At 35.0% G+C, this 14,220-nt stretch overlaps 1 protein-coding gene across 2 annotated transcripts in view; it reads right to left on the reverse strand.

Annotated features, from left to right (window-relative positions):
* The window catches only part of WDR70 (WD repeat domain 70), a 138,554-nt gene that overhangs the window by 89,609 nt on the left and 34,725 nt on the right, over positions 1-14,220 (reverse strand). For both annotated transcript variants that reach the window (XM_063320967.1, XM_063320966.1), the window contains exons 6-8: positions 13,606-13,665; positions 8,181-8,314; positions 2,911-3,064 (exon numbers count right to left, since the gene is read on the reverse strand). In XM_063320967.1, coding sequence (XP_063177037.1) covers positions 2,911-3,064; positions 8,181-8,314; positions 13,606-13,665 — 348 coding nt within the window. The remainder of the gene's footprint in view (positions 1-2,910; positions 3,065-8,180; positions 8,315-13,605; positions 13,666-14,220) is intronic.

Here is a 14,220-nt window from a genome sequence, read left to right on the forward strand (position 1 = left end):
GGTTTTACAAATTTTACTCTAAATCCTTCAGGTGGAATCACACAAAAGCCAAGGACCCCATCAGACCCTTCTGATCACAGTAATGGCTAGCTGACATCACAATGATTTAACAGATTTTATGTACTCTACTCCATTTCATCCTTGTTTGTTTCCATTTATGAATTATAAAAACCCTGCCATTCTTCTATTAGTATTTTTTCTTTCAGAAAATGGCAGGGAATCATAGAATCTTCATGGTTGGAAAGGAACTTTGAGATCATTGAGTCCAACGATACACACACACACACACAAAAGAAAACAAAACCAAACAAAACCAACCAAACAAAAAAACCCAAAAAACCCCCCCAAAACCCCCCCCCAAAAAAAACCCCAAAAAAAACCCTCCAAAAAAAACCCAAAAACACCCCCCAAAAAACCCCAAAAACACCCCCCCAAAAAAAACCCCCCAAAAAACCCCCCCAAAACCCCCCCAAAAAAAACCCCCCAAAACCCCCCCCAAAAAAAAAACCCAAAAAACCCCCCCAAAAAAAAAACCCCCAAAACCCCCCCCAAAAAAAAACCCCCAAAACCCCCCCCAAAAAAAAACCCCCCTAAACCCCCCCAAAAAAACCCCCCTAAACCCCCCCCAAAACCCCCCCCAAAAACCCCCCAAAAAAAAACCCCCCAAAAAAACCCCCCCAAAAAACCCCCCCCAAAAAACCCCCCCCAAAAAAACCCCCCCAAAAAAACCCCCCCCAAAACCCCCCCCCAAAAAAAACCCCCAAAAGCCCCCCAAAAAAAAACCCCCCAAAAAAACCCCCCCAAAAAAAACCCCCCCAAAAAAAACCCCCCCAAAAAAAACCCCCCCAAAAAAAACCCCCCCAAAAAAAACCCCCCCAAAAAAACCCCCCCCCAAAAAAACCCCCCCCAAAAAAACCCCCAACCCCCCCCCAAAAAAACCCAAACCCCCCCAAAAAAAACCCCAACCCCCCCCAAGCCCCCCCCCAAAGCCCCCCAAAAAAACACCCCCAACCCCCCCCCCCAAAAAAAACCACGCCTAAAACAAAACCAACCAAAGAAAACCCACCAAACAAAAAAAACTAAAAACCCTACAATCTCTGCCACTAGAGCATGCCCTGAAGTGCCACATTTAGATGTTTCTTAAACACCTCTAGGGATGGCGACTCAACCCCCTCCCTGGGCAGGCTGTTCCAGTGCCTGACCACTCTTTCAGTAAAGTAATTCCTCCTAATATCTAATCTAGACCTCCCCTGACACAGCTTCAGACCATTTCCTCTGCTCCTGTCATTATTCACCTGGGAGAGGAGGCCAACACCCACCTCTCTACACCCTCCTTTCAGGTAGTTGTAGAGGGCAATGAGGTCTCTCCTCAGCCTCCTCTTCTCCAAGCTAAACATGCCCAGCTCCCTCAGCCTCTCCTCATATTACTCATACTTCCCCTTTTTCTCTTGGGAGAACTGTACTGCAGATCAAGGATGAAATAATAGGCATTGATATGGTGTCATGCAAATCGTTCCAAGCTACACAAAAATACCAGGAATAAAAGGAATTACCAGGGTGATACAATATTCATAGTCAATGCCAAACTACACTAGCCAAAGATCTTGTGGGAGAAAACTGGGGAAACAGAATTTGAGAGTCAAGATGGATTTAACTTCAGGTGAGTTTTTCATGAAATATTAGAAGTTGCAAATTGAGTAGTCCGCCCTGTTTCTTTAGGATGGAAAAAAACAGTAGGTAGGCATTTTATCCAACGTGATTGCCATTACTGTGACTATGAATATAAAATGTCTCTGTCTCTGAGCAATAAACATGCTCACTAGCTACATTTAAAGAGAAATTTGGAAATTACTCCTGCAACGCTAGAATTACTTCAGTTTGCTTTAAGCATAAATATGGAGAGAAATACTGAAAAATTAATGGGGCGATATAACAAATATTTTAGCATTTTGACTGTTGGACCACAATACACTGCAATTCCAGAAGTTTACAAGAGAAAGAAAATCTGAATTATTTTTAAGTAAACAAGAACTAAACGAGATGTTACTATTTGATAGTTTTATATACATATCACTAGCCAAAAGCAATAGTCATCTGACAAGAACAGCTTTAGGCAAAACAGCATTTAGCGTAGTTATTTGGCAATATACTTTACAAGCAATAAATAAATCAATTTTATCATCAGTTTGAGCAGTAGATTTTATCATTACCTTTTAGGCTTAATCTATTCTAAAAAATGACCTGAATTTAAATCATCTACGTTAACAGAATCCTTGTCTCATACAGTTTGTGGGGATACAAAGGCAAAGTGGTCAAAACCCAACCAACCGTTGTTAAAATACTTCAAAACTAGGAATCGGCTCTTCTCTATGTGCAATTTAACTACCATTAAAAATGTCCACATTGTTGCTTATTAGTCTTACACTCATGGCATGCGAGTAACAATAATAACAATCTCCAACCCCTGCCTTGAAAGCGGTAAATCATATCAGCAAAAGAACAGAGGGTAGAAGAAAGCAAGAGACTAGATCAGCTCTACAGTTTCTAATGGTTTTTTTGGTTGGTTGGGCAAGGGTATGGGGGAAGCTGACAATTTTTACAAGATACACTTTTAAATAGATGAAGTTGTTGTAGCATCATAGAAACAGTAGCTGTAAGAGATCTCTTGAGCTCAAAGCCAGGTAATAGTCAACACCAGATCAGGTCAGCCATGGATTTTTCTAGCTGGGTCTTGAAAACCTTCATGGATGAAGGTCCCACAACTTACAGCATGTATCAATATATGGGACTATCGCGTCCCAGAGACAGAGCTTTGCATGCTTCCTCACTGAACTTCATGAGCTTTCTCATTAAGAGCAAAAATACACTATATTGTCAGTCACCTGGCATTCAATTAATTTCTGACTTTACCTTTGTGTTTGTCATATCCACAATGTATTGGTCTCCTTTTATGCATTCCATTACTGGGAAGCCATCTCTGTCAAGAACTTTTGCCTGGGAGTTACCAGAGACAACAAGAATGACATCTCCTGTGCTGCTATATTGTAAAGATTTGATTTGGTGACTGAAAAAAAAAAAAAAAGAAAGAAAATGTTTCAATTCACTTCACTTCCTGTAAGCCTACACTAAAACAAAAGTGTTAATGGTGAGACAATGCATTGCAGAAATAAACCCCTATACATTCCTATACTAAAAAGGTGTGTAAAAAAGAAAAATCTGAGGTGTGTGCACCAATCATATTTCCTTCTTCAACCACACAGCACATCAAACACTATTATTTACAAAGCTGGCACCTACAATGTCATTTCTGGCAAACATAGTTAACTTCAAGAATGCTCTTATAACTCCAAGTGAAAAATAGTATGTCTCAGATTCAGCTCTTCAGGGCTGAAAATTCATATTATCAAAAGCAACACATGGATTTACAATAATCTATAAACTACTATAAAAGGATGTTGTAGTCCTACATAAAATTCCACTGTGCATTGTATACTAGCAAATTAGTCGTATGCCAGCATTCTTGCATCTTTTCCTATGTTTGGGGCTACGGTTTCATCTGAATCTTAGATAAAGTTAAATATACCATCAACCCTGGAAACATGACAGTAGATAACAATCTACATAGTCTATTTTGTCTTGATGATTTCTTATTTTCTGTAAAGGTTTCTTCTTGTACTGATCGAGAAAACCTGGGACAGAAATTTTGGAATAATCCCAAAGTGACAAAAATTATTAACTGAAAGTGGGAAGATGGCTGATGAGCGAGAAGTCCATTTCCAGTTTCAGCATCTTGTCTCAGCATTCTGCTTTATGAACAAAGTTCACTGCAGTCACTGCATCTGAAGCAGATAACCCTTTGATCCCCTAACTCACTATACTCCATTACAAGGATGGCAAAGAACACAAAGAAGTCTATCCACTCCACACCTGACGGAATTTACACCCTTACACATTAATAGAACGTGCACAATAATGTTACTTTATATTAATGCTTCAGCACTGCAGCTAAATCAGCCACATATTAAGGACTGGAATGCATTTGCCAGCTAGCTTTGGATTCCTACGGCATATGAACTGTCTTCAAAGGACTATCTTCCTTTTGGTGAAGAACGTAAAACCACGTGCATTCAAATCCTAGTAACTTTGAGGAAACTACTTTTTGACACAATTTCACATCAGTAAAATTAACACTCAGATGATCAACAAAACTGACTATGCAACTTGTAAATTAATTTGTTTCACGACTTACATGGTAGTGACTTCGTGACTGACTCAGTAATAGCTATTATCTGTTAAATCTGTCCTCAAACTGTGAGTTACTACACAAAACACATAAAATATTGTAATACACGTTTTAAAAGTTCTGCATTGATCATAGTAATATAAACTAAGCATAAGTTACTCATTCAAAAAACGTTTGTTTGGCAAAACTGATCACATTATAATTCAAAAGCCAAAAATTGCTTCAAGCACCCTATTACGTAATAGAAAGTGGCAGCCAAATTGGCTGAAGTATTATAAACTCTGATTTTTTAGTAGAAAGGAGACGCTCAAATTTGGGAATTTCCGAAACAGATCACAGGCGATGTATGAAAAACCGTCCTGAGCCTCAAGTGAAAAATTGGTTACTTGCTCTGGAGAGGGGAAAGAAGACCAGACGTGTTAAGCTCAGAGGAAACACTGAAAAAAATTAATAAGAAGCCGACACAAGAAACTGTATTCTAAAGTCTAGAACATTCTCTGCAGTCAGCTGGTAAACCTAGACTAAAGTACCCATAAGATTCAGCTTTAGAGCAACAAGCATATCTTAGGAATTAAAAAATTTTTCCCACTTGTACTTGCCATACCACCTGATTCATACAAAGCAGAAAATATTCCTGAGCTCCACCTGAGTACTGCATGCAGAATGAAGTACTTACCTAGTTATATTTCTCACATTCTAACACTAAAATTGTCAAAAGAAAATACCCAACATATCTACAAAGCACATTCATGTTTTGAACTTTTCATTGTTGAAATATAAGAACCAAAAATGAGCATTTAAAAACTACAATAAAAGATTATTTTTGCTTGATGAATGCCTCATGCATGAAGAGGATCTGGCCACTAGATATGATCAAACAGCTCGCCCAGAAGTAAAATCTGATTTCTGAGAGAATCCACAATACTTAAAGACCCACAAAGTCTTCTGAGAAAACTTTTTCAAAGACACTGAAGTTCTGAAATTAAAAGTACAGATATTAATACTGTTAACATGGTACTGTTCATAATTTGACCAACATAATCTCACTGCTTCTTTGTAGTTCTATTTTAGTGTGTTTAAATAAGCTTTGCTTTCATCTTAGATTTGAAGTTCCTTCTAAGAAGGAAGAGCAGCTGATTTTCAGCGCCTAGGAACAATAGGATCATAACTAAAAATTTATCAAATCAGTCATGTGAAAAAGTTAGTCTGAGAGAAAAGATTTCCACGATCTTTAAAGGAAAAAAAACCTCCTTTATGACTGTGCAACATGACTTTTAAAATCATGTCCAAAAATTGATTCTATAAACAGGGTATTTGCAAAGCCCTAGAAGTTACCAATTCTCAGATGTTTATTGGAGCATGACCAAGAGCGAGGCTTTGCAGAGGCAGTTCTTAAAGAAAACATTTTTGGTTCTTATTAATGTTAAAGCAAAAGTCTCAGCAATCTTACAAAAACAGTTCCCCTTAATAGCATTAATCCAAGTCATTTTGGTTTAAATCTGTCAAACGTGCATAGTACTTTTTGCCAGGACCTGCGGAACAGAGCTACATACGTGGGTAGAACCGTGACACACAAATAATTTCTACACATGTACCACAGCTTTGCCTTACCCTTCCCTCCACCTTTAACACTGAGGTGTGGTTTGAATGTACTGGTTTTTTTGTCAGGCTGATGGGGTTTTTTCCTTACATCCCAAATCCAAGGAGAAATTAACAGAGTAACCTGATATTATGCTACAAAATGGAGCCTGGACAATACAGAATTGTTCTGAAGCTTTTCTATTCTTTAAATTAAATTAAATTTATGGCTCCAGAACTGGATTTCTGCTAACACCTAAGCTTTCATTCCAGAACTCCTCAGAATTCTTTGAAATTAAGGTCTGTAAATGCTAATAGTCCTTGCTATAAATTCAATAATGAAAAAAATAACATAAGAATATATATACATCTGGGCATAAGTTATATAATATTCCACATAGTACTCACCAGCATGCCTAAATGTCAGCTGGAAAGAACTTTTTCATGAGTTTGGATCTTTTTACCAAACAGAGCTACAGTTCCAGTTTTATGTTTACAAAAAGATACAGAAGTGCTATTTAAGGAATATATTCTTAAAAATCCAAAATTAATACATGAGAATTGCAACATAAATTACATTCCCAAACTTTTCACCAGTCCATTCTATTTTCATATTTTATATTTTTATGTATTTCATCTATACTTCAACATAGTCAAACCACAAGAATGTACATTTCACCAAGAGAATTCATATAAAAATACTGATGAGACACTTGTAACACACTAAATGAACAATATCAGGGATAGCAAGCCCTTTAAACTCATATTTTACCATGAGTTTTTGCCAAAAGGAGGCTACAAATTTAGTTTGCAAGCTGTTTTCCTTGAAATGGGACATTAATGTACACTGTACTTGTGTTTTTTATACCATTTTTATGTCTTATACCACTATTACCAAGTATTACTAAATTTGAATGCACTCTTCTACTCAATTTGGAAACACTTCAGTTAATTTCCTATTGTGGGAGTGAAGACTGGCAGCTCACTCTTACTGCTCAGTTAGGATGGAGGAGAGGAAAATACCATTTGTGTGCTGCTACATAATCATGTAAATGAAATTCATGCCAGAAAAGTCTGAATGTGACTTCACATTTGGAGAATTTTAGTTATTTATTTACTTCAAAGCAGCATGTTTACTAAGTTATGTTTTCAAAGTAAACATGCCATTCATTGGTTAATTTTAACAAGATAAGTCTGTCAAAGAGATTAGAATTGAATAATTGAATCGAAGCACACTTTTCATTTCCCTGATTTTTCACAGTTTAGAACATCATTAGAATCCCTTTCTATCTTGCTCATTATCAGGCTAACAGCACAAACCCTTCTTGTCTCTCATTATCTAGATTTTTGGCATGTCTATAATTAGTCATATGCATTCTAACCTTGCAAAATGACCAAAATTCAGCTGTAGCTTTTCCATACAATAATGAGTAAAAATAGACATTCTAAGGACTACTTACTGCACATAATACATTTCAATGCCTTTTTTCAGTACACCAAAGTATCTTATGAAGTGCACCGTATTAGTTGGACATTAGAAAGTACCTTGCTAAAAACAACTGTATTATTAATTTATGAATGTGTTTCCCTGAAAGTTCACTGTGCATGAGACATGCTTTATTTTTGAAGGAGTTAAGATATTTCAATTCTCTGGAACAAGCAAATGAACTCGGTTCATTCATTGCTGAAATATCAATGAATGGTATGGATGGTATGGAAAACACTCTCTAAAATATGTTTCATTTTTTAAAATTTTTTGTAATACATAAAAATAGTTAGATAAATGTAAATAAATATATAGCTTTTTTTCCTTTAAAAAAGAGAATAGGGTTTTTTTAATGCACACTATGCAGCTATACAATTATCAGTGCAATGCAAAGGACCAGTGCTTCCAGAAACAGAGGATTTAATGGGAACTAGATACCCTCTAACTCACAAATACAGGCAGCAACTAGAAGTTCTCCACAAAGCGGTCAACAGTTTTAACTTTCTTGTGTTCTTCATCAATTTTATATAAGCAGAGTTCATATGGAAAATGTAGTCCGTTAATTTTTATTCCAATTATGAAAGTCAACCTGTCTCTTTGAGAGGTTCTTAATCTATTTGCTGATACCCTACTAACAATTTCATCTGCAAATTCACCTGTAGCTTTCTAAAAAGGTGAAAACACGCATGTCGTTGAAAAAAGCATGAAAAGACATAAGCAGACAAGTTCCCAGATTCACATTCCATTTACCACAAAAAGTACAATGGGATACAAAAGCCTTTTGAACAAGCTATCCTACAAGACTTTTGTGCATTCTGTTAGGAGCTTAACATTGGCATAGTCTCAGGTTAAAAAGGCAGCCTTCATGCCTACCATTCACAAGGCTGGAGTGACCGAAAAGCTTGGAGAGAGGCATCCATTCCAGCAAAATCCCAAAATTTAACATCATAGTCATATCCACCAGTTATCAAACGGGCACCTGAAGGATCCAACCCCAAAGCAGAAACCTACACAGGAAAATAAAAAATAAAAAAATTAAGATCATTCTAGCTTTTCCCCCCCACTACAGTTCTTCAGGTGTCACCAAAATACAAAATACTACTACAGTAAAAAAAATTATTCAGTGTGCTAGTTTTTCTTAAAATACATGAGCTATATTTTGTTTTTGAATTTTCACTAGCTTGTATAATGTTTAAGTACTTTGGAAGGGGTAGGGAGAATGGAAATTACATAAAATTACTTTTTACCTGAATAAACCACTGAAGACAGCTGAAAAAAGTTAGTTTACAGTGTTTGCTTTCCAATCATCCCATTGCAGAATTTGGATATGTTTCATTTTGATGAAGAAAACTGTACTCTAGACTTTCCTCAAAAGTACAAGTAATATTTCTAGCAAGAAACTGAAATGGTGTTTAATATCCCTCAGTTTAAGATTTTGTGGTAGTTTATTCAAGACAGTTCATGTGCATATATACATTGTTTGGTTAAATGTCTCAAATGAAAAAAAGAAAAAGTATAAGTTTGATTTTTAAAAAAAACACAAATTTAAAAAATTTAAACTAAATTTTAACTAAAAAAGCTCAAAAAAACCTAACCAAACCCCATTTGTTTTATATACAAAAATAGTTGCTTAAAGCTACTCAAAAACTTTAAGGAAAGAACGCTTAATGCTCATTACTCTCATTTGTTATCCTCAAATAAAAGGTTGGTTAAAATGGGATTTTTAGTGAAAATCCTATTTTAATTTTCTATTTGAAGAACTTTATTACAGTAGTTTTCAAATCACTGTATCACTGTATGGAGAAGTGAGGTAACAGAAAGCACCTCACTGATTAAACATCCTTTCATTTACCTTCAAAATTATTTCTTCTCTTTTCTCACCTTTGAAAATACTATCTAATACCATGATTTCAAGTATTAATACAAGATTAGCTAGACAATGTGCTAAATTAATTTGTAAGTCAAGTAAAGAGAATAACTCCCCCAAATTAAGTTGTCTACATGAGACAGTGTTGAAAAGTGATGTCGAAAACTGTAAAACGAGTACTTTTAAAAGTACTCAAAATTACACCCAACTCAAAGTGTTAAAATGAGTGAAAAAGTTTTCATAAGAAGATAAAACTCATACAGAATTCATGCTTAGGTTTTAAGCCCTAGAACACAATTCAACCTCTATTAGGCATTTCAAGTTAGGCAGATCATGAGTAAAACCTAGTCTCTAACCAGAGGATGACTTTTAACCTTTGGACAAAAACCTGGGTCATCCCATATACATGAGATAGATAAGCATCAGATTTAGAAACCCTTTCACAACAAGGAAGGTAGTCTTCAACACAAGAAAATATTTTTCATTATTATCATTATTCTAGAAAATGCCTCGAAAGGGATTTGAAGATATAAGCCAGAAAATTCTGAAAGAAGAAAAACAATCTTACACTTTACCAAGAACACTCAGACTTATAGAAAACTGGAGGGGGGGGGGGCGGGGGGGGCAGACCAGAAAGGGGGAAGAAACGATCAAACAAAAAAACTGTATACACAATAAATGAAAGAAAAGCCTTGATTTCTGAGTCAAAGATAACACCTGAAAACAGCATCATGGCTATAGGCTAGCAACGCCGAACTTCTACAGAAAAAAAAAAAATCAGACCAATTACTTTCAGATACCTAAAGCTGTATTAAAAATTCTAGCTATTGATGTATAAGAATTACAATAATTTGTATATAAGTATGCTCGTCTGTATGTATCTTCTTTATATGTATACATGAAAAGTACTGCCAGTCACTATGATTTAATGCGGACACATAGAAGTACCACCAAAAAACCCTTGTCTCAAAGATATATCAGTCTACTACTGTACTTTCTTTTTTTAAAGCTTTAGTATATACACATAACAAAGTTATGGAGACTTTTAAAACTTATGTAAACTGTTGAATAGTTCCCACACAAAACACTGTTTAAAAAATGGAATTTAACATGAGATAGTCCCTTTTCCATCCACAGTTGAAAAAGTAACCTACAGAAAATAAATGTTTCAATAAAAACACCAGTTATGAATGGAATTTATTCTTTAAGATGGATGATTTGTTTTGCTAAAATTAAGGTTTCCGTATATAAAAAAGTATGGGTTTCTTTTGAGTACTCTTTTTCCAGTTTCCTGTAGAAAAGGTTCACTTAGGTATTTCTTATTTTATCAAAGACTCATTTCTAGCCCTCTTCTCCTTAAGCTCATGATGCTTCTCATGCTGGTACCTCGCTGTATTTCAAACATACAGTGCCATCATATAGCCAACAGTTTGAAAAAAGTACTTTCAAGAAAACGAAGATGTTGCAGACATGATGCTGCTGCTCACCAGGCAACTGACTCCTCCTTAATCTAATTGTCCTGCATTATTTTAGAGGCATTCACTTGCAGAAATCTTTTTAGAGAATGTCTAAAACCTCATTATTCTAAAAAATGCAAAGGATCATCAGATGTCCTAATCCAGTGCCCCCTACAAAAAAAAAAAAAAAATCTAATTCACAGAAATACTAATAGATTCAACATTTTTCCTTTGACATCCCTGAATCAAATGTTTAGACGTACTGCTTTGTGCTATCCCTAAGAATGAATTAAACTCCACTTAGTGATTATGTCACTGTGACATATTTGATTTTCAAATGAAACAGATGCAACCTTTTACGTGTTTCCAAAAAAAAAAAAAAAAAAAAATAAAATGCCCCTTTTACCATTTAAACGCAAATTTTGAATCCCATTTATTTCATTCATGATTTCTAACATGCAGAAAAACTGGGCATCTCCAGATTAATTATGCATTCAATTAATATACTCAAGTGTTCTATTCTACAATAGCTCCTATAGGAAGGAGCAGCTGTGATATGAGATGTTAGAAAGGACACTGTTAAGAATACTTCTGGTTATGTATTCTTTCTTATACCCACCTACGTAGCAAAACTGTCAGGAGAAAAAAAAAAATAATATATACATATCCCTGAAGTTTCATTGAGAACAGTAACTGCTATTACACTGTATAAGCAAGGCAACCAGGAAATTAATCAGGTTTCTGGAAAGAACCTCCAGCTTGGGAAATCTTTTCTGAGACTTTTCAGCTGCACAGGAATAGAGTCATCATGAAACCCATGTTCATTAGACTGAAGAGGTACAGATGGAATACATAAGTTTAGCTGAAATACTGTACACTGTATGAACATAATGAGAAGACTGTATTTTAAAATGCTGGGGTGAAACAACAATACCAAGATATGAAGTTGGTCCCTTCCTTATATGTGTGTAATGACATGGGTCATTATTAGTTTCATTATTCTAAAACAAACAAATAAAATGAAAAGATAGTCCTTCTACAGCAGAGCTGCTTTTTCACTGATATGTTTGATTCATTGCATCCAGCCTAATCCAACTGTGCTATAAATATCCACACTATAATTCACCTCTGCTCTAGATGATGACAGCTGCATTCTCATGCAGTCAAAATACCTCAGAAGTCTTCCAAAACCGTAACTTCCACTTCACAAAGCCTTGTAGTTCAAAATAACATGAGCTTATGCTTTAAGAAACCATCAAAATATTTAATGGTTAAATAAAAAGAAAAATAATTCAACAAACGTACCATAATAAAGTTTGTTAAAAAAACGTATTCAAGGAACATACTGCAGAAGCAATTACTGTCACATGTGAAATGTAACTGGTTTGCACTAGTATACTAGTATGCAAATCCTAGTATGCTTAAAAATAAGTATGCAAAAAAGTTACATGCACTGCGTGCATAGAAATCCACTCTAATTTTGTTTAGTGTTATACAATGCATCTTTTACAGGCTTAAAAAAGAGTATTTTACTATTTTCATTTTTAACACTTGCTACTTCTTTCTTTTCCTCCTCTACGTCTGTATGTCTAGCACTGTGATAAAACAAATGGGTAAGCCTTATCACCTCTCCACATTCCAAGACAGGCCACAAAGGTTGATGACAGGTTCATGAATAGACACTTCTGAAAATAACTATTTCTGAAAGCTTATTAAAAAAAAATTTATGATCTTTACCGTCAAGCTTAAGCCCCCAGAAAACTCCTTTAGAATGCCTGACAAATCTTAAGAAATTAGTCATTAAAAATTCAAATCTTAAACTCCTAAATTACTGATATTAAATTAATATATATAAAATTAAAAACAAGTTTATTATTAAATAATTATTTAATATTGCAGAATGGTAAATTATTACATGTATGATTACAATTAATCCATGAGTTTTCTTAAAAATCCAATAACGGAAAATCATACATTTCCTTAGATTGTTTAAAACCTCATGAAAAAACATTTTTCTCAAATTTTTTTCTGTTTTATTTTTCTTTCCTTTCTTCTTTTTTCCCCTCTCCAAACAAACTCCCAGAAATACCATAAGTGAGAATTTTTTAACTAGCTGACAGCACTTTCACAGGGTTATAATAACAATAGAAGAAATTCTAGTATCATTTTCTCATTGAAGCCTAAGTCACAGCCCAAACTGAAGAGGACGAACAGCAGCAGCACCTTTTTTAATGACTAAAGAAGAATATGGGGAAAGGATTTAGGAATAGAGTCAGTGCTATTGATGGCCAGAAAATAAATTTCATTGTATAAAAATAGATCTTCGATCAATCAGCACATAAAAGCAGCTGAATTGGTACTGGAAGATGAGATTACCCAGAGATAAAAATATTGAGAACAAAGAAACGATAGTTCGAAGTTGGACAGTGGTTCTTATAAGAAAGTGAATGACAACATTGGAAGTGAAACCTAGAAAAGACACAGTCAAAGACAAAGAACAAGGTTTCAAGAAATAGAGAGTAGTGTATAAAAGGCACTTAAGATTCAAGGAAAATGAAGGAGATCTGTATTCAGCTACAAAGAAGTCCTAGAAACTTCAGCAATAGCATTCTCTTTGAAATCCATGAACAAACAAAGAAAGGTCTAGATTAGACCTCTGTCTACGTTAGAAAGGTCTAGCCTAGAAGAGGAACTCTAACAATTGCAGAGAGCATATTTCACAAAAAGAAAGAAGAAAATTATACTACAATTGAGTCAAATGGAGCCACATTTGTGTTATTACAAGAAAGTGAAGAGGCAGCTGTAAAACACACTTCCAGTTGCAATAAGAAAAACAGCTAGATTAAAATAACAAATTAAGAAAAAGAATTAGCTTCTTGAACTTTAGCTGACAATAAGTATGTGTTAACTTATTTCATAGACTGGTTCTCAGTTCCAGAAAAACAAGGAGTGTTGAAATTGTGTTATCACTTACTGTTTTTGTCCCATGTTGGAGTGTAATTTCATGAGAATCTGGAATTTTCTTGACAGGGTTCTGGAAAAAAAAAAAACACAAAATCCACCTCTGTGAAAACATTGCTGTGACAAACCCCTCCCCCACCCCGAACCAAACAAAAAACCCAATACTGCAATACATATGAAAATATGAAAGGTTTCCCTTACACCAGTCATAACCTGAGGAGGAGAAAGCAGGGGGAAATCAGTTATAAGAGAGTGATTCCAGATGTTTATTTCCATGGATATACCCCTAGAAATATGAGGAATAATTGTTAAAAAAATAGGAGAATACCTTAATAAAGAAAAAAAAAAACAGGAAATCTTGAGTTGTGATTTAGTCAATCCATCATTATTATACTACTATGGATGTCTATACAATTATATATGTCTTTTCAAATAAAAGGACTCTATGAAGTAAACAAAATTAATGAAAAAAACATAGAAATTCATTACAGGAGTTATCTATGTGGTTTATTAAGATTATGGACTGGCTTCCCACTTCCACTTGTGCCATTATCCCCAGCTCTCATGGGTCTTCACAACTGCCACTTCGATGGCAGCCATAACATAGTAAATGTAATTCAGGGAATTT

The sequence above is a fragment of the Chroicocephalus ridibundus genome, chromosome Z (assembly GCF_963924245.1).
Source record: "Chroicocephalus ridibundus chromosome Z, bChrRid1.1, whole genome shotgun sequence".
NCBI lineage: Eukaryota > Metazoa > Chordata > Aves > Charadriiformes > Laridae > Chroicocephalus > Chroicocephalus ridibundus.